Source organism: Rissa tridactyla, chromosome 7 (assembly GCF_028500815.1).
Source record: "Rissa tridactyla isolate bRisTri1 chromosome 7, bRisTri1.patW.cur.20221130, whole genome shotgun sequence".
NCBI lineage: Eukaryota > Metazoa > Chordata > Aves > Charadriiformes > Laridae > Rissa > Rissa tridactyla.
Window position 1 is genome coordinate 45,745,027 of NC_071472.1, and position 23,592 is coordinate 45,768,618.

The following is a 23,592-nucleotide window of genomic DNA, read 5'->3' on the forward strand; positions in this document are numbered from 1 at the left end:
ACAAACGTTCCTGACACTGTCAATGGTTGCATTCCAGTCCCACTCAGGACTGCCACCAGTTTGAAAATTCCCAGCGGCACCTCCCCTGGAGCCTGCAGTTCTCCATCTTTTTTTTTTTTCTATCTGCATAAAGTTCCTGCCACAAGGATTTCTCAAGACTGCTTCGTGGCACCATGCCTTAGCGGACTTCCCACACCTGAAGAACAATTTCTGTCATTGTAACAGGAAGAAAAAAAAAAAACAAAACATCAAAAATCTTCTTTCCTCTAAAAAAGAAGCCAGAAACACGAAATCACATGGTCATTAAATCCCACGTGGAAACTGCATTTGTGGAGAATCTCTGCCGAGCTCCAGAAAACCTGTCAGACGCTCTTTTCTCCCAGGGCTGGACTTGACAAGAACATCGACACTAAACAGGGAGCGCGAGAAGGCAATTATAAGGTGCGCATTTGTGAAAATGATTGATGGCTTTTCTAATTGCAAAGAAAAATAGAGCGGTGGTGGCAGCGGCAGCGACGGTAACGGAACGGCCTGTTGCCTTCGCAGACATCAATCTAAGGCTCAGCAGAGGAAAGAGCTCTTTCAAAACACCTCTGGGCAGTGACTTTGGGAAGAATTTAGGAAGAATTCACAAAGACTAGCAAACCTGAGCCTCCCTTTGTCTGCAGAGTGATGAAACTCTCCGATAGCCGATCGGGATGCAGGATGCCTACCGTGGAGGAGCCCAGCCGTCTGCCAGACCTGCGCGACACCCACCTCCTCCCAGCACCGAAACCTCCTCTTCAGCCCAGTTCTCCCATTTGGACGGACCAGCTTGCTGCGTCGACAAAACTTTGAGGTCTTAGGACACCGCGCAAAGCCGCTGACAGCTGTTCACTTAAGTATTTCATGTCGTCTTTTTTTTTTCCCCCCTCCTCCTAAACTTTTTCTTTTTTTTCTGAAGGGAAACCACAGAGAGAGACGGAAAGGATAAGGAAGGAGGAGGACCCGATACACTGGCGCAGTGATGCTGTGCCACAGGCTGTGCTGGGTTAACAGAGACACCACACCAGGCTATCACCGCTGCCTCTGCGCTTGCAAATTTAAAGACTGGACTAAAGAAGGGAGGGGACGGGCTGCAGGGCAGGCGAAGGGCTGCCCCCCGCCAGGGCACCTTACAGACAGCCGGTTTGTTGCTTCCCTGCAGCAGGCTGGGAGCAGTTCCCTCTCCCCACAAAACGAGGTGAGCTCGCCCAGGCGTTAATCAGAGCAAAACGAGCACTCGTCACAATCAAGCTAAGAAAACCCCGACCTGACTGCTCATTAGCAAGTACCTGCTCGTCTTCTAAGGAGCGGAGCAGCTACAAGGCAACTGGGATCTGAGAAAGGTGTTCATTAACCACCAGGGTGCCCAGCGCAGAAGAGCCAGCCTTCCTCCACCGTCACGTTGAGGGAGAGACTTGGCCGGAGAGCTCATCAGCGCAAAACTGCTCTCAGCCTCCCCTTTCCCTGAAAGAGCCTTTTGCTCTCCCCAGATCCTCTTGGGACTGGAAGCACAACAGGTTTCTGATTTGGGGACCCCAAAAATCTTAACGACTCTTCCCCATCGCCCCCGCCCCGCCTCTGCACGGGATTCAGATACATGAGGCAAAGCTGCTGGGCCCGTGGCGGGGGAGAAGCGGGAGCAGCGACAACCCAGCGCCTCACCGAACCCTTTCGGATCAGCACAGCTGATGCTCTTCCATAAAGCTCCTACAATGGCTGTTGTGCAGCGGGGCTTGGCAAGGCAGCAGTGATTCCGCAGGTCGGGAGCCTCTCCACCCGCAGCGCAAAGCCAGGCACCAGGCATGGCCACACATGGCCACTTAGAGGTGCTGATGAGAGCTGCATTCTGCAGCCTCAGAAAACAGCAACTAAAACACGTTTTCATTTACACGTTAATGCAAAATATCACTGGCGACAATACCGTCTGCCAGTCTTCAACTTGTTCTCTGAAGGAGCCCCACGCTCCCGAAGACCAGGAGGCAGGGAGATGGTGGGGGATCACCACCCTGGAGTCCCATGCCTCCAGGAACCCAACAGCCAGCTTCCTGTCAGAGCCCAAAACGCTCCTCGCAATTCCAACCTGTGATGCTCAGTTTGAAGTTTGAGTTTCTCTGATGTGTCACTTCCCGTGACAAATGATGGGGCCGCGGGGACTGGGTTCTGGAGACAAGCTGTCTCTTTCAAAGCCCGGTGTTCAGCAATGATTCTTCCATCCGTAGGATGCACGTGCACGGCCCACTGTAGGGAAGAGCAGAACCTGCTAGAGACCAAACCTGCACCCAATAGTGCTCTCGGAGCTCCTGCTTGATCCGGGCGTGAACTGACTGTAAAACAAATCCTCCCAGGAAAGTCCTGTCTTCAGAGGAAGCAGTGATTGACTGGAGAAAGCCAGCAGCCAGGACATCTATCACATGCCAGGCCATCTGCAGTCACCCGTCCCTGCTGCCACCAAATCACACCTACCTACAGCTACGCTCTGCCACCTTACCCCCTCCCCCTTATTCTCCAGGTGACTTTTACCTTAGCAGATGTCCCTCCACATCATTGAGATCCTCAAGATCCCACCACATTCACTTCTGGAGCTGCTGGTCCCCATGAGACCAGGAGCCCGGCCCCACTCTTACACACGCCACAGCCAAGGCAGGGGGCTGCTGCCCTGCCCAAGGAGGTTTGTGGTCTTGGTCCCACCCCGCTGCAAAGTAAAAAGCCACTACACAGCTTAATTGGCAACGTTAGCTCCAACTTCTCTGAGAAGCTCTCAGAAATCCCATTGAAATGCCAGATTTTTACAATACTCAGAGGTAAACTTTCCGACAACCCTGTACAGACCGGCTCCTGGGGATCAAACAAGCCACAACAGCAAAACCACTAGGAACTCGCGAAACTGCCCTTCCACAGCTTTTTCCGCTTGCAGATTTCCAAACCTGCGTGTTTGTGTGCTGGAAATCCGGGATGAAGAGGGGAGGCTGTGGCTGGCCGGGTTCACCAGCGCTGAGACCGGGCACCTGTGCCTGCCGCAGCTGGCCAAAGCCAGCACCCCGAGACACCACTGCGGCCGCCTGCTCCACGCCTGGCCTAACGGCCTCAACGGACAACCCCCAGGACAGCTTTTGCCCGTGAAACACGCGATGCGCAAGCCTCCTGTATACGTGCTTTACGAGCACAGTGGAAGCATTTCGAGATTGAACCTGGAGAAGATTTCATTTAGACGGTCCAAGAGCGAGCAGCGAGTGGGTGCTCCGGGCAGGAGAGCGGGGGGTTTATAGGAGCCTCCCGAACCCCCAGCAGAGGCAGCTGGGAGCTCCCAGGCACCAACCACTTATTGCTTCAGCCGACGGATATGATAATAAGGATCTATTTTTCCTTTAATTTAAACTGTGCCTATTTATGCACCACTGACTGAAAAGGACAGTGAATTAAAGTGCACATGAAAGAAAATCATAGCCCTCAGCGCTTGCTCTCAAACACTCTTTTAAGTCTGTTTGATGAAGGGCTGCTATATTTTGTCACCGCACGCAATCGGCTCGATTATCAGTTCTTTGTTTTGAATACCCACCTCCGAAGTCATTAAATACTTGCTTCTTAATGAGAATAGATTGGTTTTGGCCAATAAATCACTTAAATGCCATCTGCCAAAGAAAAAAAAAAAAAAGAAATTCAAAGCGCCAAATTCCCCCAACTCCTTTCTGCATATTTTCCCCTCGGTTTCGGATTTAGAGAGAAAAGACGTTTGTATAATCCATCAACGGCAGCTTTCTCCTAGGGGAAGTGCGAACAGACCACAGAAAAGGCTCCAGTTGGCTTTGACTTGCAAAACCACTTCATGGACTTCTTTGAAACAATTCAGTCAGCGGGATATGAGCTCTGTAGATTGGTGCTGCCCCAGATTGTTTTGTTTTTATTCATAAGATTATTTCAGCGAAAACAGGCTGACTGAAGCTTAATTTTACCAGCAATTGTTAAATAATTCAATACCCATCTTTTCTGTCTCTTTAATGCCTCTGAAAAATCAAAACCCTTCACAAATTAAAGGCCAAATCCTGTTTACTCTTTCCTTTTCTAAAGCAACTTTGACATCAATAAAAGCTGTTTTTGTGACTTGGGCACAGATTAAAAGTTCTGTCAGTGCAAGTATTTACTTTATTTATTTTTTTTAAATCAGGAGCACGCTTTCTTTTTTTCTTTCTAATCAAAATACTTCTCTTATATAAAGCTTTAAAAATATAAAGGCAAACGCTTCCAGTATGGCCAGTTTGCTTTCTCTATGCAAATTAATTGTATCAAATTTTTATAGCAATAAACTACGACGCTCTTCAGGAAGGAGGATTTGCTCCCTGCACCCTCAGTCCCCCTTCCTGAAGGGACAAGCCCACAGGCTAATTGTCCATCGCCAGGTTTTAGCGGCTCTTCAGGAAAAAGCCCTGCGGACTTTAGTGCTCAAAGGAGGACTTGAACCTTTACCTGCGGTGCACCTTCAGTTTGGCAAGGAGCGGTGGTTTCCATGAACACAAGCCCTGACTCGAGGCTGCAAAGAGGGTTAATTCTCCACCAAGCTGGCCTGAAGGCTTGGGACTCAAGGGATGGATCTCCTCCATCCCAGGAGAAACGCAGCCTTCTCTGAGGCAGCTATTTAGTACTGCACCCAAATCCTGATCCACACTCCAAAATGGTCTACCTAAAAAGCGCACAGATGCTGCCTTTTGAAGGTCGCTCGGACAAACTGGCCCAGCACAAGCCCTTTCGGGTCCCTCCGTTGTGTCCAACAGCTGGTGTCCATGATGACAACATTGGCCACGATGCTCAGAAGCTGCAGAAACATTGAGCCTTCACTCCAGAAGCTTTTCTCTAAATTACAGAAAAATCACATGGCTTGCGGGGTCTGCTCCCAAACCCTGGTGGTTGGTGGGAACCTTGCCATGGATCAACGAGGTTTGGATCAACCCCAGCTTCTGGATGCAGCCAACGCTTGCAAGCCCAAGGAAAGCCTTATGAAAATCAAAAGATCTTCTGAAATAAGACGCAGCACTAACGTAAGGGGAGACACTGACCGTCACATGGGCTACAACTAACCAGCTCCATATGCTTCAATCTCAGGTGCACCCTCAGCAGAGGCTTTATAGTCTTTCAGGCACTGACATAAATCTGTTCATCTTGTAAAACCTGACACTATTACACGTTATTAGACACCCTTCTTTTATGCTTTGCACTAGACTATGGAATATTAAAAAAGACCATGCAAAGAAACGTCCAATGCTCACAGCAGGTTTCTTGCAGCACAGGGAAACTCTGTGAAGTTTAATAGCTTAAAATCAGCATGCCAGCGAGTGAAAGTCACTTTGTACGGTGAGTTGGGGTTCACTTCTCCCCAATACCTTTAAAATTGAAAACAAGAAAGTCAATTAAACGTTTGCTTTTTTTAATTTGTGACCTCAAATCATCACCAAAAAACCCTCACAATGGAAAGGAAAAACCAAACTGAGAAAACCGAAAAGGTTCTTGTAAAAGTACTTTTGCAGCTGGTAAAGCACTCGATGGTTGCAATTTAATCTGGAGATGGATGACAAAGTTTATTGAGGTCACGATTTTGACCTAAGTATTCCCTCTCCCGAGGAGAGAGCCCAAACAAGACTGGCCCAAATAAAACACTGATGAAAAAATGTCCCTTCATTTCTTCTTCTGTTAGCTTGCTTTCAAGCTATCAAAGACCTCTGTTCTGACCTGCACTGGCCAGGAGCGACCAGACCTTAAGTTTAAGAGCCATGTACTTGGAAGCACAAATCTCTAGCAACCACGCTAAGGATGGCTGGGGTTTGATTTATTCAGATGTTTACAGCAGAAGGTCCCTGTAGACGCTCTCTTTCCACAAGCGCTAACAGAACTTTGCCTGTGGTAGAACACCCATGATGTCCCCAGGCTGGTCTAAGCTCTAGCGCAACGTGCTTTGAGGCCGCAGGGATTTTTGCTACAAACGCGATGGTGGAACATTGACCCCCGGGCCATGCTAGAGCCAACTGCAGTGAGTATAGGGCTTGGAGGGGAATCAGACTTCAAGGAACAGTTCTTCCATCTGCTTATGCAAAGGGGCTCTAGAGACCGAGATGGACCCCCAGTACCGTTATTTTATCTCTGTGTTTGATTTAAATTTTATGTGAAGCCACTGAAGGGCTCCGTAAGCGATCTGCAGCTGTTGTGCCATTCACACACATCCGGCCCCTCTAAGCAAACACCTGCACACAAGTGTCTTTCTCAGACATACCAGGTGAGGTTTCCAAACGCAAGTCATCGTGATCGCCCCACGTCTGGCTGCTATGGAAATCAGCTTCCCCTGGACTTCCGAAGCAGCTACACCAGAAAAGTGAGAACATCTTACAGCTGTCTTCATACAGAAACGGGAATCTTCCTGCAATTTGTAGATTCTAATTAAAGTCAGGAAGCATTAATTTTAAAACTATTCGGCATTTTGTACGAACACTTTTCTAGGAAGTTCAGCATTTTTCAAACTAAACCAACAGAAACCATCGAAATAATCCTTGAAATTCTGCCCTGTCCTCATGCGTCACCTGTGTTTAACAGTCTGCAACATCTCCGAGTTGCTGGCTGCCTTCCGATAAACTGCCACGCTGAGTACTAAAATGTTGGTGAAAGTATTTATAATAGTTCAGGCAAGCCTGTCTAAACCTATTTATTGAGGTTTTGATGTGCTGCCGGAACGTGCTCATCCCTGCAAAGGTGAGGATGCACTGCGGGAACAAGTCGTCCCCGAGGTGAAGATCCACTTGCATCATCCCGCAGGGCTCCAGAGGTTATTCCTGAGATCTGTTTTACTCCTGTGGCTATTCCAAGGTTTGCGTGTTTTCTGCGTGGACAAGAATTTCAGGCGGTAACAGTTGCCTGGAAGAGTCTCAGTGGTTAGAGTAAAAGAGGAAAGAACGCATCATTTATTAAATTAAAATAAAGAAAACACCGAGCTTTTGTGCTTTTGAAAGCCATCATGGGATGATGGCTGATGGAAGCACTAAGGAAAAACAACGGCTAGTGGCTTCTGCAATTAATATACATGTGTATATATATATAAAATAAATATAAATAATATCAGCACAAATTCCTATGGTCTTACTGCAAGTGAAATGCATAGAAACCAAAGTGGGAGACCTCAACCCCATCTGCAGTCTATGACCGAGAGAACAGTTTCTATTAAACACCGCAAGGTTTTTGTTAAGTAGTACAATTAGGCAGCTCCTCTCCGCTCACGTGTCAAATTCAATAATTTAAAACCCCTCTTTTTTTTCTGTCTCAACCTCTGCATCGTTTACGCAGGCGAGATGAGAGTTCACACCTTCCTAAGTACGTTGCAAGAGCAAATCCATTAGCATTTGTGAGGCTGAGATAACAGGTAATTGGGTGGGCTAATTCAAATTATTTTCATCTTTAAAAAAACCCCCAAACCTAATAGCCTTTCTATTCTTTTACAATCCATAACTCTCAAACCCGATTTCCTCCTCGCAGTGATCTTAATACTAATTAAATGAGCTTTTGTCTTCCAACATGAGTAAAGATTAAGTACCACATAAAACAGCTGCAGCAAAGCCCCATCCGACGAGCAATTTAACCCGGTAGCTGGTTCCCAGCTGGCATCCCGCGCACCGCGGCCTTGGGAAGAGGCTTCTTCGTCATCTCCAGAGTCACACGAGGACTTTGTCAGCCCCAACACATTATGGGGGGTTGCTAACTACTGGAGTCATTCACCAGTGGTTTTACCTCTTGGACTCAACAGATCCGCCTGGCCAAGTGTGGAAAATACAAAGAGGAAGTCAGGAAACGCATTATATCCTAAATAATCTGTCACTTGGGAGCGGCGGGGCCACGGCACTGTTGATGGACTCACCACCCAAGCAGCAAAGACTCAAGTTTCTTTTCTCTCTGCTGGGATACGTGAACTGCTGCCAGTAGAAAAGCATAACGACCCCAATTTCCGTGCTCAGGTAAGTGTCCCCTGTCCTCACCGCTGCTTAATATGCGCTATCTGCTCGCTTGGCTTCTTGCAGAGACACAGATGCAAGAGTGCATTTAATTGTTTTCCTGAATCAGACCCCTGGAGCCATCAATATCTCACATATGTAATTATAAATCACGAGTCTTGCAACTGAAGCGCAATCAGCACATCTAGCCATAAATCTTCCAGATATCAGCAATTTCTCCAAAGCTGCTTTTTGACAAAACCTGATGCAGCATGAACTAAAGGCGGCAGGCAGGAGAAACCGCGGGGACCGAGGCTGGCAGCCCACCAGAGCCGCTGCAGCAGCCAAGCTCTGGACCCCAAGAAGCCCAAAAGAACTCACACCCCACCAGGTGGGAAACGAACCATTCCTGGAGATGACGAGAATGCAGATCTCGCCCTGGGATACCCCATGGCCAGGTCATCAATCTGTAATTCCACGGCATTCCGAAGACCTCCTTTGGACTTCCCATAAGACACAGAAAGCGTCAGTTTTCTTCCAGTTGTTTTGTTGACACGGGTTTTCTGGACTCTCAGTAAACACCGATCAATGTATATCGTTAATAAAGAAGGACTGGCTGCATCTCTAGAGCAAAGTGTGTCCAGATGCGTACTGAAAACACATATTCATTTATACATACACATTAGCACCATTCGAACCAGGAAATGAAAGCATCTCTGCAAGAGCTCGTGCTGAGGAAGATCAGGATCTATATGACGACTGTTTCAAATGTCGCTTACTGTCTGCCTCTTCTGCGAGTACTAATTTAGACATGATACATTAGGCTGTAATCACAATTTTATCTTCTGGGCAGCAGTAGCCAGAGGAAATCTGTAAGCCTGGCAAGGGAAGTCTAGCTGTGAAACGCACGCACAACCAAGTGCTGAGATTGAGGGTATCTCTGTGTATCAGGATTTTAAATGTTAATGTGAAAAAAAAATACAAAAGAAGACGCAATACAGAATACAGGTATTATACTGGCATCCCTCCTAGGCATTAAGAGAGACTATTTCTTGTAGGGAAACCATTGGATAAAGCAGGAGCCTGGAGCCAGTTTGAGTTTGGGCCATATTTTAGATGGGTTTCATGCCATCAGCTCTCTTTGCCTGGATAATTATATCTTGTGAATTATCCATGAGAGAAAATTGCCTCCAAACGCATTCACGCAGCTGTCTGTCTCCGGTCTCCGCTGCCGAGGATTCGGTAGGAGCCGACACGTGGGGGCTCACAGACACGCTGGAGCACCCCTCGTGGGCAGGGGAACCTCTCCTGGGGCTGCCATAATCCCCACATCCACAGAGAGTAACACCAAAATAAAGGAATAAGCTGCCTTACTTTGCTCACAGTCTTTTATCCTAAGAGGTCTCTAAAAAAAATAATGTCCCTCTGTATACTATAATTTCCGAATTTCCTCTAATGCCATGCATAATTACATGGAGTACTGCACTGGTATCCCTTTCATGCAAATATTGCCATGAAGTGCATAGTTTTCATAGCATTATATGACAAAAAAAATAACTGTAGTCATTTATTTCTGGTCTGTATGCGGACACACAACATAATGCAATGAGACAGTATTTTTCATTAGCTTTTTGTTGTGGACACTACCCATTTATCTTTCTCATAATCCTTCCCCCAGTGCATGTTAACAATGTTATTTTAGTAAGTTGTTTAATTATTTAACATCGCTGGGAGGCTACTGGGTTTGTTACAGAAGCCCTTTCCCAGAGCAGGCTTCGGAGGCTCCCTTTAACCCCCGGAGATCCGAATCCCACACCCCGTGGCCTCACCCAGCAGCGTCCACGTTACAGATGCCTTTAACAAAGACAAAAACAGATGATCACGACGTGCGCCCTTGCTGCTGCCAGCCCGGTGGCTCCGTAAGCCTTCTCCGATCCCTACTCCATCGGTGGTTCAACACAGCAATGCCCAAGCGCTGAGCAGGCAGAGCCTTGGGATGGCCACGGCGCTCCGGGGGCATCACCTGTCCCGGGTTCGGGTTAGAGTTGTCCCCAAAAAGGCATGCAACTGGTACAGAAAGGCTGCAGGACCCCAGAGCAGACTGATAAACCTCTCGCACCTCCCAGCAGCGAGTCTTTGCAATCTGCTTAAATGCAGAAACACGATGCTCAATATCCCGTCCACATTTCAGCACCACCCATAGATTATTTTTTTAAAGATAAAACAAGCTCCAGAACAACATAATAAAACATTTTGCCCGACAGTAGGCAACTGCCACGGCAAACCCTTCATTTCCACAGCAGTACATGAACACTGCAGGCAGCGCGTATGCGGAGCTTAGTGGTACCTGCTGGCTCCCAGCACCAAACCAAGGAGAAAGAAGAGTGTTGGTGGATTTGGAGACACATGTAAGTGCCCAACATCCCTGTGACCCCATTTTCACCCCCAGCCTCAGCAGCCACCTTCATAAACTCGTTCATATCTGGGGAGCCTGGGGCAAGCCCAGACCCTAAAACGCCTCCATCCTCCTTGCCTGAGGTACTGACCTCCCCACTCTGCCTCTTCACAGCCATCCAACCCTTTGGCTGCCCATAGCTCTCCTCCTCCTCCATCACTTGCTCTTCTTCCCCGTCTCTCCCTTCTGAGCTCCCCTGCCATCAAACATCAACTTCCACGAAGCCGCCTGTCCCTCCCCATCTCCCTCCGCCACAGCTTGCCCTCCTTAACTGCTCCCCCTAAGCACACTGAAACTGAAATTAAAACCACATTCTTGGAGGACAGAAGAACAGAAGGTCACGTCACACATTTAAGTGTCATATTTGGGTGGGTCCCGTTTCCTCAGCGCACCTTGCCTGCCAGTTTTTGAACCACGGCAAGCTGCTGGGGTGGTGTCACAGTCACAGGGGACAGCCCCTACACCCAACGCCTGACCTCTTCTCCCAGCTGCAGCAGTTTGGTCTAGTGAAAGAGGTTCCTCTTCCCTGCAACACTCTGACTTTTACATCCGCTGGCCGAGAAGCTTATCCCAACAGAGACCGTCCACTTTTATCACCCTCCAGAGGATTTGGGCACCGGAGCCAGGTGGCCACGGGGGACTGCCAGCACCACAGTGCTCACCCCTCACTGACAAAGACTTCGGAATTCCTCAGCTTCACCTTTTGCATACCCCAACCACCCAGCCCTGCCTTGAACAAGCCTAGCAGTTTGCATTTGGTTATTTGTTTATTCCTCAAAGGCTTGATTCCTGCCCAGAATAAACTGTCAGTTCTTCCACCGATGGCTGAATTTGCAGTCTGGAACAAGAAAGCCCAAAGGAATAAAACAGGTCTCTGTGTAAATGGGAACAGACCTAATTTCAGCTTCCAGGCACTGTATCATTGACCAAAGCGCAGATATTTTGGTTCAGGATTCAGATCAGGTGTGGATTTGCACATATGCATCTCTCATATGCCTGAGGTCAAGCCTTCTCCATATTATTGGGAGCAACATATCCCATCTACCTGGCCAGGGAACCACTCCACGTCAGAGCATCACTTCAGATATTTTGGGGCTGAAGGGGAAATCACTGACCTCCGCAGACAGAGCAGCCCCAGCCTCCCACCCCACCGAGCTCTTCCCTCCCTCCGGCTTTGCTATTGTCTGCGGCTCGTCCCGCACCTCAGGTCTGGGGCGGGGGGGCTGAGGCAACGTTTCAGAGCTGCCCACCCTGTACCTGAAGTGTTAGAGCAACCTCAGATACATATTTACAAAGTTTGCCCCGAGAGAAGACACATTATTTAAGAAAACACAGTGCTGTATTTCACGAATGCACACCCAGTTCATTACACAGGAATAATCACCTCATTCCTTATGATTTGCAAAAACTTAGTGCTGTAATTAAGGTAAAGCGACTTTGTTTTATGCAGTTAAACATAAGACTGCACAAATCTACGCAGTTCCAATACTTCCCCAGTGTTTTGGCACACTGTTACCCAGTAATACCCCTTTCCAAACCCCCTCTCCCTACCGAAACCCCTCCAGGCTTGTGTTACAGCCAGCTGGTGTTGTGATGCTCTATCCAACCCCTCTAACCTGCCTTCCTCACTTTGTCGTGCTGTGTTTTGCCTCCCTGTTACCTCCCTGATGGAGAGCATCCGGGCTCTGCGCCGTACCTGATGGGCAGGGAGGGGTCTCCGGCATCCCACCAGTCCTTGGGGGGGCTGATGTACATGCACCACAGCTCCCAGCTGTACCCGTGGGCAGAGTTCTCGTAACGCTGCACCTCGAAGTTGTCCTGCTTGATGTTGTCTATGGAGGGAAGAATCACCCTTCTCCGATTTTCCTGAATTCGTGAAAGTACCGGCTCAGCCCTGAGTGTTAAAAAAAAAAAAAAAAAAAAAGAAAAGGGCAGGGAAAGACCGTTAATTTCTCCCACAATTTGCTGATGGATGCTGTAGCTTTTGTACAGCTTGTGCACTTAAACGAGGGCAAGAAAACAGGCTTTCTTGTCACCCTTCAGCAAACAACAAAAGGGAACAACACGGACTCCTCTCTGCTCCCACTCACAAGTGGCATCATGTCTTCAGACTTCAGAGAGACATGGCAGAACGCAGCCCGAGGAGCCCGGAGACAGTCACGAGGCCCCTCGCAAAGCCGGCGAGTGACCCTAGACTGCGACGCACTGGCCTCTGTCTCAGCCCTCCCCTCGCCGTGCTCTTACCAGCACAGCCATCGCACGGAGAGGCACAGCATCCGCGCTGTCAACTTTAAAAGGTTATCTCTGAAAGGCTTGCCCGAGCTTTGTCAGCCGCAAGGAAGATGCTGCAAGAGGCTTCAGCACTTCCACCTGATGGGATTTCCCACCCAGACACCTCCCTTGCGTGGAGCCGCCATCGCAGCACAGGGGCCAGTTGCCGTGCACGGAGCTCAGGTAGCTGCAGTCCGGGAGGTCTGGGGAGTTTTAGTGCTCTCCACAACTGACTACACAAATTCATGGACCAGCCAAAGCTCTCAGCACAAGGAAAGGGCTATTTTCACGAACTAAGGCATTAAGCTGCGGAAATGAATTAAAGCCTCTGAAACCAGATTGAACGTTAGGAAGAAGTTCTTCACCATGAGGGTGGCGAGACACTGGCCCAGGTTGCCCAGAGAGGTGGTGGAAGCCCCATCCCTGGAAGTTTCTAAGGCCAGGCTGGACGGGGCTCTGAGCAACCTGATCTAGTGGGAGGTGTCCCTGCCCATGGCAGGGGGGTTGGAACTAGATGATCTTTAAGGTCCCTTCCAACCCTGACAATTCTGTCATTCTATAAACCAGCCCTTATCTTTTCCCACAGAGCTAGGACACCCTGTTTTCTCTGGTATGCTGGTTTAAAAAAGCATTATTTAATAATACTTCCATATTGTGAATGTTCTAATTTTAAAAATTTCTGAGCTTTCCAGACATCTTTACTAAGGTAGCAATGAAATCAGCCCATGCATTGCCTAGGGGCCAGTTTTGCAGCATGGGTCGACTGTACAGCCAGGAGGGGCTCAGAGAAGATGCTCCATGACCACCCAGAGACTCTTTCCATCCAAGGATATGGACCATCAAAAGAAACAGACCCAAGACAGATAAACAAGGAGTTAGCTCTTTCCACAGGGGGTAGTTAAACTGTGGAGCACCTTGCCCAAGGGTGCTGTGAATGCTTGAAGTTCACAGGGGCTTGACGGGCAATTAGTGAAAACTCATGAGAAACGCAGTGCGGGTGGCTAAACACAGAAGCCGTGTCTGCTTCGCATCTGCAAATCACTGGACTTCGGTAGCGTGCTCTGAAGGAATACTGTATGTGCTGGCCCTACCCATATATCATGTCCCAGGCTTCCAGCTACGGTTACTGGCACAACAGGAGGCTAGACAGGCCTTGGTTTGATGCAACACGGCTGCTCTCATCTACTGCTGTTCCGCCTGGCCGGTTATCCTGTGGAAAGCCCTGATGCGCATCTGCTGGGTAACTGGGCAGATTCCCCTGCTGTCACCCATGGGTGGGTATCCTGCAGGAAAACGCGATCCACGGGCTGGGACGCCTGGCTCAGAAGTTTTCCTTCTGTAAAGCAAGGCCATGAAGGATGCATTTTGTTTAAACAATGCTTTAACTAGTCCAAACTTCCCCCAAATCCAAAAAAACACATCCCTGGGCAGAACAGGGTAAATTGTAAGACTATCTGAAGGGTCTTTTTTAAATTGGAACACAGTTTGAGGAACCATATATGGACTCCAGAGCTACAAAATTCAGCTCTGGGACGTTCAAAGGTGCCCAGAGCAGCGGTGGACACAGCCTCACCTCTGCAGCCGAAGGGCCACCGATCGTCCTGGGCTCAGTCTCCCAACACAAGGAGGAACTCACACCCTCGGTGCCTCCTGCGACAGCAGCGGGTACGTAACACTAGAGTGAGTCAAGCCCACGCTGCAGAAAAGCTCACGCTCTAACCCTAGAAAAGATGTCTGAAGAGCTCACTAACTGGTAGCTTCCTCTGTGTATCAATAAAATCTGGTGCTAGGACTTAACGACCCAAAGAGAGGAACGTTTTTTTGGGAATACAGATTATCAACAGAAGAAATGGCTCCTAAATACACCCTTCAGCTGCGCTGTTGTTACAAAAAACTCAGTAATTGCGCAAAACGCCCTTCGAAGCTGCTAAGGCATTTTTCTTGTGAGGTTACTCTGTTCAAATTAGACCCAAGTTAGTGCCTTCTACCTCCGCTTTTTTCTCCACATTTACTTTTTACACTTGGTTACAGAGAGAAAAAAAAAATTAAATCACTCCCAGGCTCCTCTCATGATCTAGACTCCCCAGGCTCCTCTCACGATCTAGACTCAAGCTTAAGCCCCTAAAACTCAAATGTTTTAAATCTCTCTGAAAAAAATCCTTATGAAACACCTTCCGCCGCTTGTGCGCCTCTGCACTTATTCCTAGCTGCAGAAGAAACAAATCAATCTAAAACATCTAAGCCTTCCCCAGTGGGATCCAGCTGCAAAGGGCAAGGAAGCAGGAAACACTTTCCTCTTTCCATCCCTTGCTGCCTGGGCTTTTTGAAACTTACAGCAATGACTGAGGGCTAAGGGAAGGGGAAACCAGCCTGAAAAATATAAACAGGAAGGAATAGAAAATGACAACAGTAAAGAAGGGCAAGGAGAGATTTTCCTTGTGTCCTCCCATCACAGCTCATCAATGGCCGTTCAGTACAGAAGGGACACGGGATTAACGAACCAATGGACTTGTTTGCAAACACATCCTTCCAAAATGACGGATTGTCCCTTGTTTAATGCATCACACGCAGGCTCTAACCGAGACCTGGTTGAGCACTTACCAGCCGGCAGTGAACTCCACATGGGCATCAAAAAATCCGGTGATCTGGCCAGTGGCAGCTTTCCAGCCTTCAATACGAGCTCGGATAAGGCCTTCCCTCTTCTGGTTGCGCACCACCTTCACGAGCCCTGGGTAGCGTTTATTGACGTATTCTTCTAGCGGCGCCTTCAGTTCCTCTAGAGAAGAAGTGCCAGAGAACCCATTGTAAAGGTGCAACAGTTTTCACCTAAAATTAACCCACTTCATTGACAGATACGAGCATAACTTACTGGAGCCACACATCTCTGCACACCACTGGGAAGGATATAATCATTTAGTCTCAATCAATGCTGATTTGCCAAAGATCATCTGATGGCGTACTGGCCACAACCCTTGCAACGAAATTCAAGGTTGCCAAAACCATTGATGTTGGACAACTAAGGAGCCCAAATGCCACCCTTCAGAGGCAAAGGGCAGCAAGAGGTCAGCTAGATTGCCTTGCAATACCTGAGTATCACCCCACTGAGAGATGAGAATAGAAAGAAGTCACCCGTGGACACCAAACACTGGTGGCTCTGAATTTGTGATGAAGATTTTAGCTGAATGGATTGCCAGAAATGCTGCAAAACCCATCTGAAGTAACTTAAACTACATCAAACTGCGTACGAGCTTCACTATCCTTTTCATTCAGCTTCACTACTACAGTCCTGGCATTTGCTGTATGTTTTCCAAGCTTTGCCACTAGAAAAGCTGAAATTCCCCCTGCTTTTATGATAGGATGAAAGAGATTTTTGGCTTCATTCAGAAGATGCTCATACCACGTATCTTCTGTTCGTCGGAAACTGCAGATCGTTTAATTACGTTGTCGAAGCCCGTATGTGTGCTACAGCTGAGAACATAATGGATCTGTCAGCCTGCAGTCATTACCAGCATCGCATTTTTTGATAGAAGGATTGAGTATAAAAGACACACAGGACTTCGAAGGTGGAAGCATATGAAAGGTTACAATAAGGGGTCAGTACTAGTATGTTTTTTCAACAATTTGGAAAAGTGCTAGTGCTCTGCCAGAAACCTGCATCCTTTTGCTTCCTGGTGCATCCGTTAAATGCACGAAGATCTACCGATGCAAAGTACTCCGTAAAAGCAATACTGCCGTGCACCAACACGGACTGTTAACACCATGAAAGCAGGTCCCCAGAGTGTCTTTTATCCCTATGAGGCTCCAGGACAGCAGAAAATTAAGATATAGCCCACGAGCCCAAATTATAGCCTACTACCTTTCACACATACTCTCTCCACAGAAAAAGAAAAAAAAAAAAAGGACAAAAAAAGTCACCATTAACACCATTAATATAATCCACATGGTAAAATAGTTGAGACGTACAAGCACATGTGGGTTTCTACATGAAGGAAACAAGGCAAAGGACAGCAAAAGAGTAAACAGCAAGTCCCATCTGCAGGGCTGAGCTCGGGAAATCAGAGGAAAAGGGATTATCTGTTCCCTTCACTTCCACGCCTTCTTCCAAGCACATAAACCGTGCTTTCTCCAGACTGCCTTTCTGGGATGGTTCCCCTCACATACCAATTTCCCCAAAGTCTCATTTCTCTTTTATGCTGAAGTGGGAATAAAAAGAATAAAGCAAATGAGCCCCTTCCTCAATTCAAAGCATCTGCATCACATACATACATAACTCAGCAACTTCCATTTCATGCTGAGCCACTCAGAGAAAAAGCAATATTTTATGGAGACAACAACTCTCCCGAATGATTTTAAGGAGACAGAGACACAGATTTTTTGACAGATGAAACCCTACAAGCACAGCACTGGCATCTCCCTTGTTTTTGTCAGAAGGTAAGTCATGAATGCTGCAGACCACTGCATTACAGCCTAGACTGAACAATTAAAACAACTTGCAAATTGGAGTTTTAATCGCAGTTGAAGGAAAACAAGAAAAATCTTCATGGGAATTGTGTGAGCAGCTCGAAGGAGAGTACAGCTGTAGTGAAACAGCAAAGAACTGTAACATCTCGTCTCAAAGGCAGCGAAGGGTGAAGCCTGAGAGATTCCTACACCCACCATGCCGTGTAACAGGCAGCTCGTCAGAACCTCCCCGGGGAGCCACAGCAACGTCCTCCTCCTTTCTGAAAGGATGATGGATGCCAACAGGTGAAGAACTGATCTGCTGAGAGCATGAAGGCCAGTACAGCATGCCCATGCACCTGCAAAACGGCACACAGCGACCATGGAGAAGGTGGAGAAGATGCTTACGATTAGCATCATTCTAACCCACCACCCCGCTCATTAGCAGAGGCCAAAGTGCCCCTCTCCTGTCCGCAACGCATGCAACAAGCACATTTCTCTTGGAAAAACACTCAGGAGAGATGAAAGCATTAACCAGACGTGGGAAACACGGTTCCAGACCCTCTCTCCACTAAGGGCTTCCTGTACAACCTTGCACAGATTTCCAGGGGTGGCAGGGAGCAAAGGCTGGCTCAGCCCACAGCACACGCCTTTTGGGTGAGAATTCGCTTTCCTTAGGTGCCTGTGCAAGCCCTAAGGGAGAGGATGGCTGCACAGCTGTGCTGGCCTTTGCCAGCCTCTCGCCCTCCTGAGCTGGTTTGCAGCTCTGCGGGAGGAGGACATGGTGCAGAGCGGCTGCTGAGCGCTCGCTTCGTATTACAAGATACATACTTGGCACTCAACTGGGCATCCAGTCACCAGGGATGGGGTGGGCTTTGGAATTAATTTCGCAGCGCATCCACGAGGTGCAGGTGTGGAAAATGCAGCATTAGGTAACCAAAGTGAAATGCCAGTCTCCGGGAATGCTCTGCAAAACTCCCGCTCAATATCAAGCGAGCCTCCGCCCACGTCTCCCCTCGCCACCGAGCAGCACCGACGTGGCTGTGTCAAAAAGCAGCAGTGGAAATCCCAGCACCGGCACAGCCACACTGTCAGAGCTCCCCAGTCCCGCAGACACTGATCCTCTGCAGGAACCAGACATGCTCAGCTCCCTCCATCTGAAAACTCCAGTGCGCTGGAAATCACAGAATCATAGAACGGTTTGGATTGGAAGGGACCTTAAAGATCACCCAGTGTCCCCCCCTGCCCTGGGCAGGGACACCTCCCACCAGCCCAGGTTGCTCCAAGACCCGTCCAACCTGGCCTTCAACACCTCCAGGGATGGGGCAGCCATAGCTTCTCTGGGCAACCTGGGCCAGGGGCTCACCACCCTCACAGCAAAGAATTTCTCCCTAATATCTTACCTAAATCTCCCCTCTTCCAGTTTAAAACCGTTCCCCCTCATCCCATGGCTCCCCTCCCTGATCCAGGGTCCCTCCCCAGCTTTCCTGTAGCCCCTTTAGGGACTGGAAGGGGCTCCAAGGTCTCGCCGGAGCCTTCTCTTCTCCAGGCTGAACCCCCCACAGCTCTCTCAGCCTGTCCTCACAGCAGAGGAGCTCCAGTCCTCCCAGCATCTCCAGGGCCCTACTCACACGCACTCATAACTCACTCGCAAATCTAATCTTAATCCAAGTCATTTGAAGTCATTGCTACTTTCCCCCTGCCTTCTCCTTCACTCAGCAGTCGGTCGTCTCATCGAGTGCCATTAGCGTAAGAGAAAACAACTCGCGGCGGCTCCGACGTGTGCTGTCACAACACGTGGCTCCAGGCGGAGGATGCGGAGAGCTGTTGCATTAAGGTCAGTAGCAGCAAAGCTTTTCATCTGTCATATCGACTTAAGAAATGTTTCATCCCCAACTGCTGTATCTTTGCAGCACGTCCCAGAGCTACAATGGGAAGGTTGGGAGGCCTGAAGTAGCGTGCCAGGAATTAAACAACTTGCACTAATGGACAATAGCAGATACCCTCGCTTAAGGGAGTCAGTTTTCACACAAACTGGCAACCTGGCTTTTGAATCTGCTATTTTCAGGACTCCATGCAAATTACAGCAAGGGGAGAAAGCGTCTCGCCGTTTAGATGTAAACTTGCTGCCATTCTCCTCACCTCTGCCTTGCACGGGGTCATAGCGGTGCTTTCGCCGCTTCACCTCCTTGCTGAAAACGAGAATATCCATTAGATGCTGAGCCAATGATAACTTTAGCATGATAATCAGCCCGGTGTTCATAACCTGAAACTCTGGATGCAAAGTAACGACAGAGAAAGTCCCGAGCCAAGCTGGGAGCAGAGCAGTGGCTCCCCAGCTCCCCTTCACCCCTCCCGACCAAAGGACCACACGTTTAGGCCATGTCCTCGTGAGGTATCTGAGTGGGTGGATCTACATGGGCTACACAACCAGTAATTTGATCCAAGCTAAGCACAGCGATGGAATCTAGAGGCTCCTTCCTCTTCTGTATCCTATGGCACTCTCCCTCACGCATCCTTTGGTGAGGCCTACCGGACCACAGCATTCTTAAGCCATGTGTATGGAGGATGCAATCAATATTTGCGCACGGAGGTATTTGTGAACGTTTGGTCTTTGCCATTGCACGAGTTACTTCCAGGGAAGATTTGCAGAGAGAAATTCTACTGAAAATGCCAGCAGCTTCAATTTCAACCCTGCCTTTTGCTTTCCATCTGTCCGTATTGATCTTCACTGAAGGGCAACTCCAAGGAACTAGAATCCAATAGACCTGTTGCTCTATTAAAAAACCCATCTGCCAGCTGCAATGACTTATGCTACCTATTGCAAAGTATTTTGTCACCTACATGAGCTTTCTGGGAAATAAGCCTGCCAGAGAAATTGAACCACCTGATGCCACTGAAAGTAACCATGTCACGGACATTAGCCCAGAAGCAGGAACATCCACTGCTCAGCGCTCCGCACCACAAATCCTACCCAAATCTCCCCAAGGCCTGTCGAAGGCCCCTGAACTAAAGCTGGGAGCTGCCTGTTGCCGCACAAAGAAAGACCAACAGCACCAGAGGAGCTCGAGGAACTACCAACAGCAGAACATGTGTTGCGCGACAATGCCCAGGTGGTGGCAGGGAGCAGACGGCACCTCCTCTACACCCCTAAGGAAAACATCGCGGTGTTTGCCAGGCTGAGCTGGGTGGGAAAAGTCTACAGAGCCCAAAGCTGTTATCAGACACCCCGGAAGGCTGGAGGACACAGGAGTCGGGGCTGGGAGCGCTCCGGGGCCATGGGAGACACCAGCCCACCCTCGTCCCACGCTCTCGCCTGCCTGAAACCCCAAAGCCATCGCGGGCTGGATTTCTGCAGCATGAACTCACAAAAGAAACTCCTTCAAACAGGCAACAGACGAATATGAGCATTTTTGCGGCGAGACTCAAAAGCCAGGTGAGTCCCTGAAGCTTTTTGCCTGCAAATATCAAAGAGGAAGCAGTGCAGAGGGGAGCAGGTGCACGAATCAATTCTCACACAAGGTTACAGGCAAAGCTAGTCACACTGGGTGCACTGGGCTGCAAGCCTCTGGCTGGTCTGGCTCAGCAGAAGGCAAGGAGAGACACCCCAAGCAGGTCTGCTGCTCCCCCCCAGTCCTCGGCAGGGCCTGAAAGCCTCAGACCCGAACACCGGTGGGACGGCGTCAGGTCAGCTGCAATTAAGCAACCCATCTTTAGTTTGAGCAATTGGAATAATTGGGCAGTTGGGTTGGAGCGGCGCCTCGGAAGAGCTGAGGTATGACTCGGCTTCTTGCATTTCTGGTAAAACCTTCCTCTAAACACAAACACAGCGAACGCAACAAGCCAGCTCCCGGGAGAGCGCGCACGAACCGCTGCTGTTGCTGTTGAAATGAGCTGCAAAACAAGAAAGCGATATATCAAGTCACAGCTAATATGTTACACCGAGCTAAATTACAACCCAGAGCATGTCTCCCTGAGTGTAGCCAGCTCCTTTAAGCAGCTTTTTATCCAAAGGTTTTCTTTTATACCTGGAGGTTTGCTTTTCAAAGAGATATTATCCCAGACTAAAACCACTAAAAGACAGACAGGAAAAAAAAAAAAAGAAAAAAAAGCAGGTGATGATTAAGCAACAGAGTCGGACAAAGTGTGCAGCTGCGAGATAACGTAACATCTCAGGGGCACACTGCTGCATCCCTCCAACAACCCAGGAAGCACGTTATCACTCAGAAACACAACCTGTGCACTCGCTTTGTAATTACACCCCTGCAACAAACACAAACAAAAAGCACCCTCCAAAAAAAGTCTCGACGAAGTATAACGTGCAGCTCAAGGGAGAAGGGGGTTCAAACTACAAATCCCCGAGCTTTTTCCTTCAAGGAGGGGTTCGCCCCTCCCCCCATTACAATACATTGCTATCTTTTATCTATTTACAACTCAGATACAAAGAACCTGAACGACTGCGCTTATTAACTTGTAATCTCTCATTGCACACTTTTATGCTGTGCAGTGTTGCTGTACATCCCACGTTACAACAAAGCTGGGAGAAGAAGTGTCTAATGAGTCTTCAGAAGCAGTTTGTTCCAGTCTGAAAACTACAAAACACGAGCAGGTTTTGATCCTGTCTGTGTAACTAGTTAGTGGTTTACCTGAAGGGCAAATAACAGCCGGGGCACGCGGGGTGTGCGGCTCCTGCCTCTCTATTCCTGGGACTCATTTTAAAACTTGAAGTTGACTTGGAAATCCCAGGGGGTCTTTTAATATTTGGTTTGGGAACGTGCTTTGTTTTTCGGTTACCCAGACGAGCTGTATTTCCTCTTTTCATCTCTGTAAAGTGCTCCCCGACAAAACCTACACAGAAACACCCGACTGTGGGCCCCGAGACGTGGGCTTTCCTGAGCCTTTAGCAGCTTTCCCAGGAGCTGCTTCTGGTCACCCACCGGGATACAACTGAGCCACCGCTCTCTGGAGGTCAACCTTCTTGCAGGTGTATGAAACTGAGCCCCCAAAGGCTTTGCCCAAGCAACAAGCCATACACCCATAGGAATCGTCCCTCAAACACTCACGGCTGCTCACAAAGAGCGTAATTCCTCTTCTTGTTCAATCACAGCCACCAAAGTCACACCCACACAATGCCATCCTCTGCTCGACACCAGCGCTTCATCCTCCAGGATTCATCTCTAAATCTTAGAGCTCATGAGGAACTATTTTCCTGTAATTATTTTCCTGTAGGAGCCAAATCTATATATTGCAACGACTTTGTAATATCCAAAGCATCAACGCTCTGATGTTGCTATTGCTGCTGACAATTATTTCCCACCATTAGTGGAAACTATATGACAATGTTATTGCCATTAATAATTCTTTGCTGTCATTGAAGCTCCTTGACGATGCAGAAAGTGAATGCACGGGTCTCAGAGTTACATTCTGGTTTGTATCATTTCTTTTACATGAGAAAACTAGATTATTACACGCTTGGGAGGAGCTCTCCATAAACATCTGCCAAGTTACCTCATTATCTTCCTTCAAATCCCTCCTTAAAAAGCTCATTTGTCATGATGCCTACAAAGGCTCGACAGCGTAGTACCGACATGACTAACTAACCCTACCAGCTAACAGCATCGCCTCGTTCCCTACACCCGCTCTCCTTGCAAACTTCCATCACAAGGTTCCTGAGGACGGAGCCACCTCGGTGTTCAGGCGTTGTACAACCCTCAGCACAACCCCGTCCCTTCACCAGGGACCCTGGATGTTCCCCATTCCATGCAACCCATGGGGTTTTCCCACCTCCAGCACATGATTCTCCCCCTCTACTCCACTCTTGTGAGACCCCACCTGGAGTACTGTGTCCAGTTCTGGAGCCCCTACTACAAGAGAGAGATGGACGTGCTGGAACATGTTCAGAGAAAGGCCACGAGGATGATCAGAGGGATGGAGCACCTCTCCTATGAGGACAGACTGAGAGAGCTGCGGTTGTTCAGTCTGGAGAAAAGAAGGCTCCAAGGAGACCTCATAGTGGCCTACCAGTATCTTAAGGGGGCCTACAAGAAAGCTGGGGAGGGACTTTTTAGGATGTCAGGTAATGGTAGGACTAGAGGGAATGGATTAAAACTAGAGATGGGTCAATTCAGGCTGGACGTTAGGAAGACGTTCTTCACCATGAGGGCGGCGAGAAACTGGAACAGGTTGCCCAGAGAGGTGGTGGAAGCCCCATCCCTGGAAGTGTTTAAGGCCAAGCTGGATGGGGCTCTGAGCAAGCTGATCTAGCGGGAGATGTCCCTGCCCATGGCAGGGGGGTTGGAACTAGATGATCTTTGAGGTACCTTCCAACCCTAACAATTCTATGATTCTATGATATACAAATTTGTCCCTCAATTTGGGTCCCCTCCCTGGCTAAGGGAGTGCCATAAAGCACCCCAACACAGCCCAGGCAGCTTGGTCAGCCTG

The 23,592-nt window shown here is 48.7% G+C and overlaps 1 protein-coding gene across 1 annotated transcript in view; it reads right to left on the bottom strand.

Annotated features, from left to right (window-relative positions):
* The window catches only part of GALNT17 (polypeptide N-acetylgalactosaminyltransferase 17), a 219,938-nt gene that overhangs the window by 115,434 nt on the left and 80,912 nt on the right, over window positions 1-23,592 (bottom strand). Inside the window, exons 4-5 of the mRNA XM_054210227.1 lie at window positions 15,310-15,484; window positions 12,134-12,331 (exon numbers count right to left, since the gene is read on the bottom strand). Of these exons, the coding sequence (XP_054066202.1) occupies window positions 12,134-12,331; window positions 15,310-15,484 (373 nt within the window). The remainder of the gene's footprint in view (window positions 1-12,133; window positions 12,332-15,309; window positions 15,485-23,592) is intronic.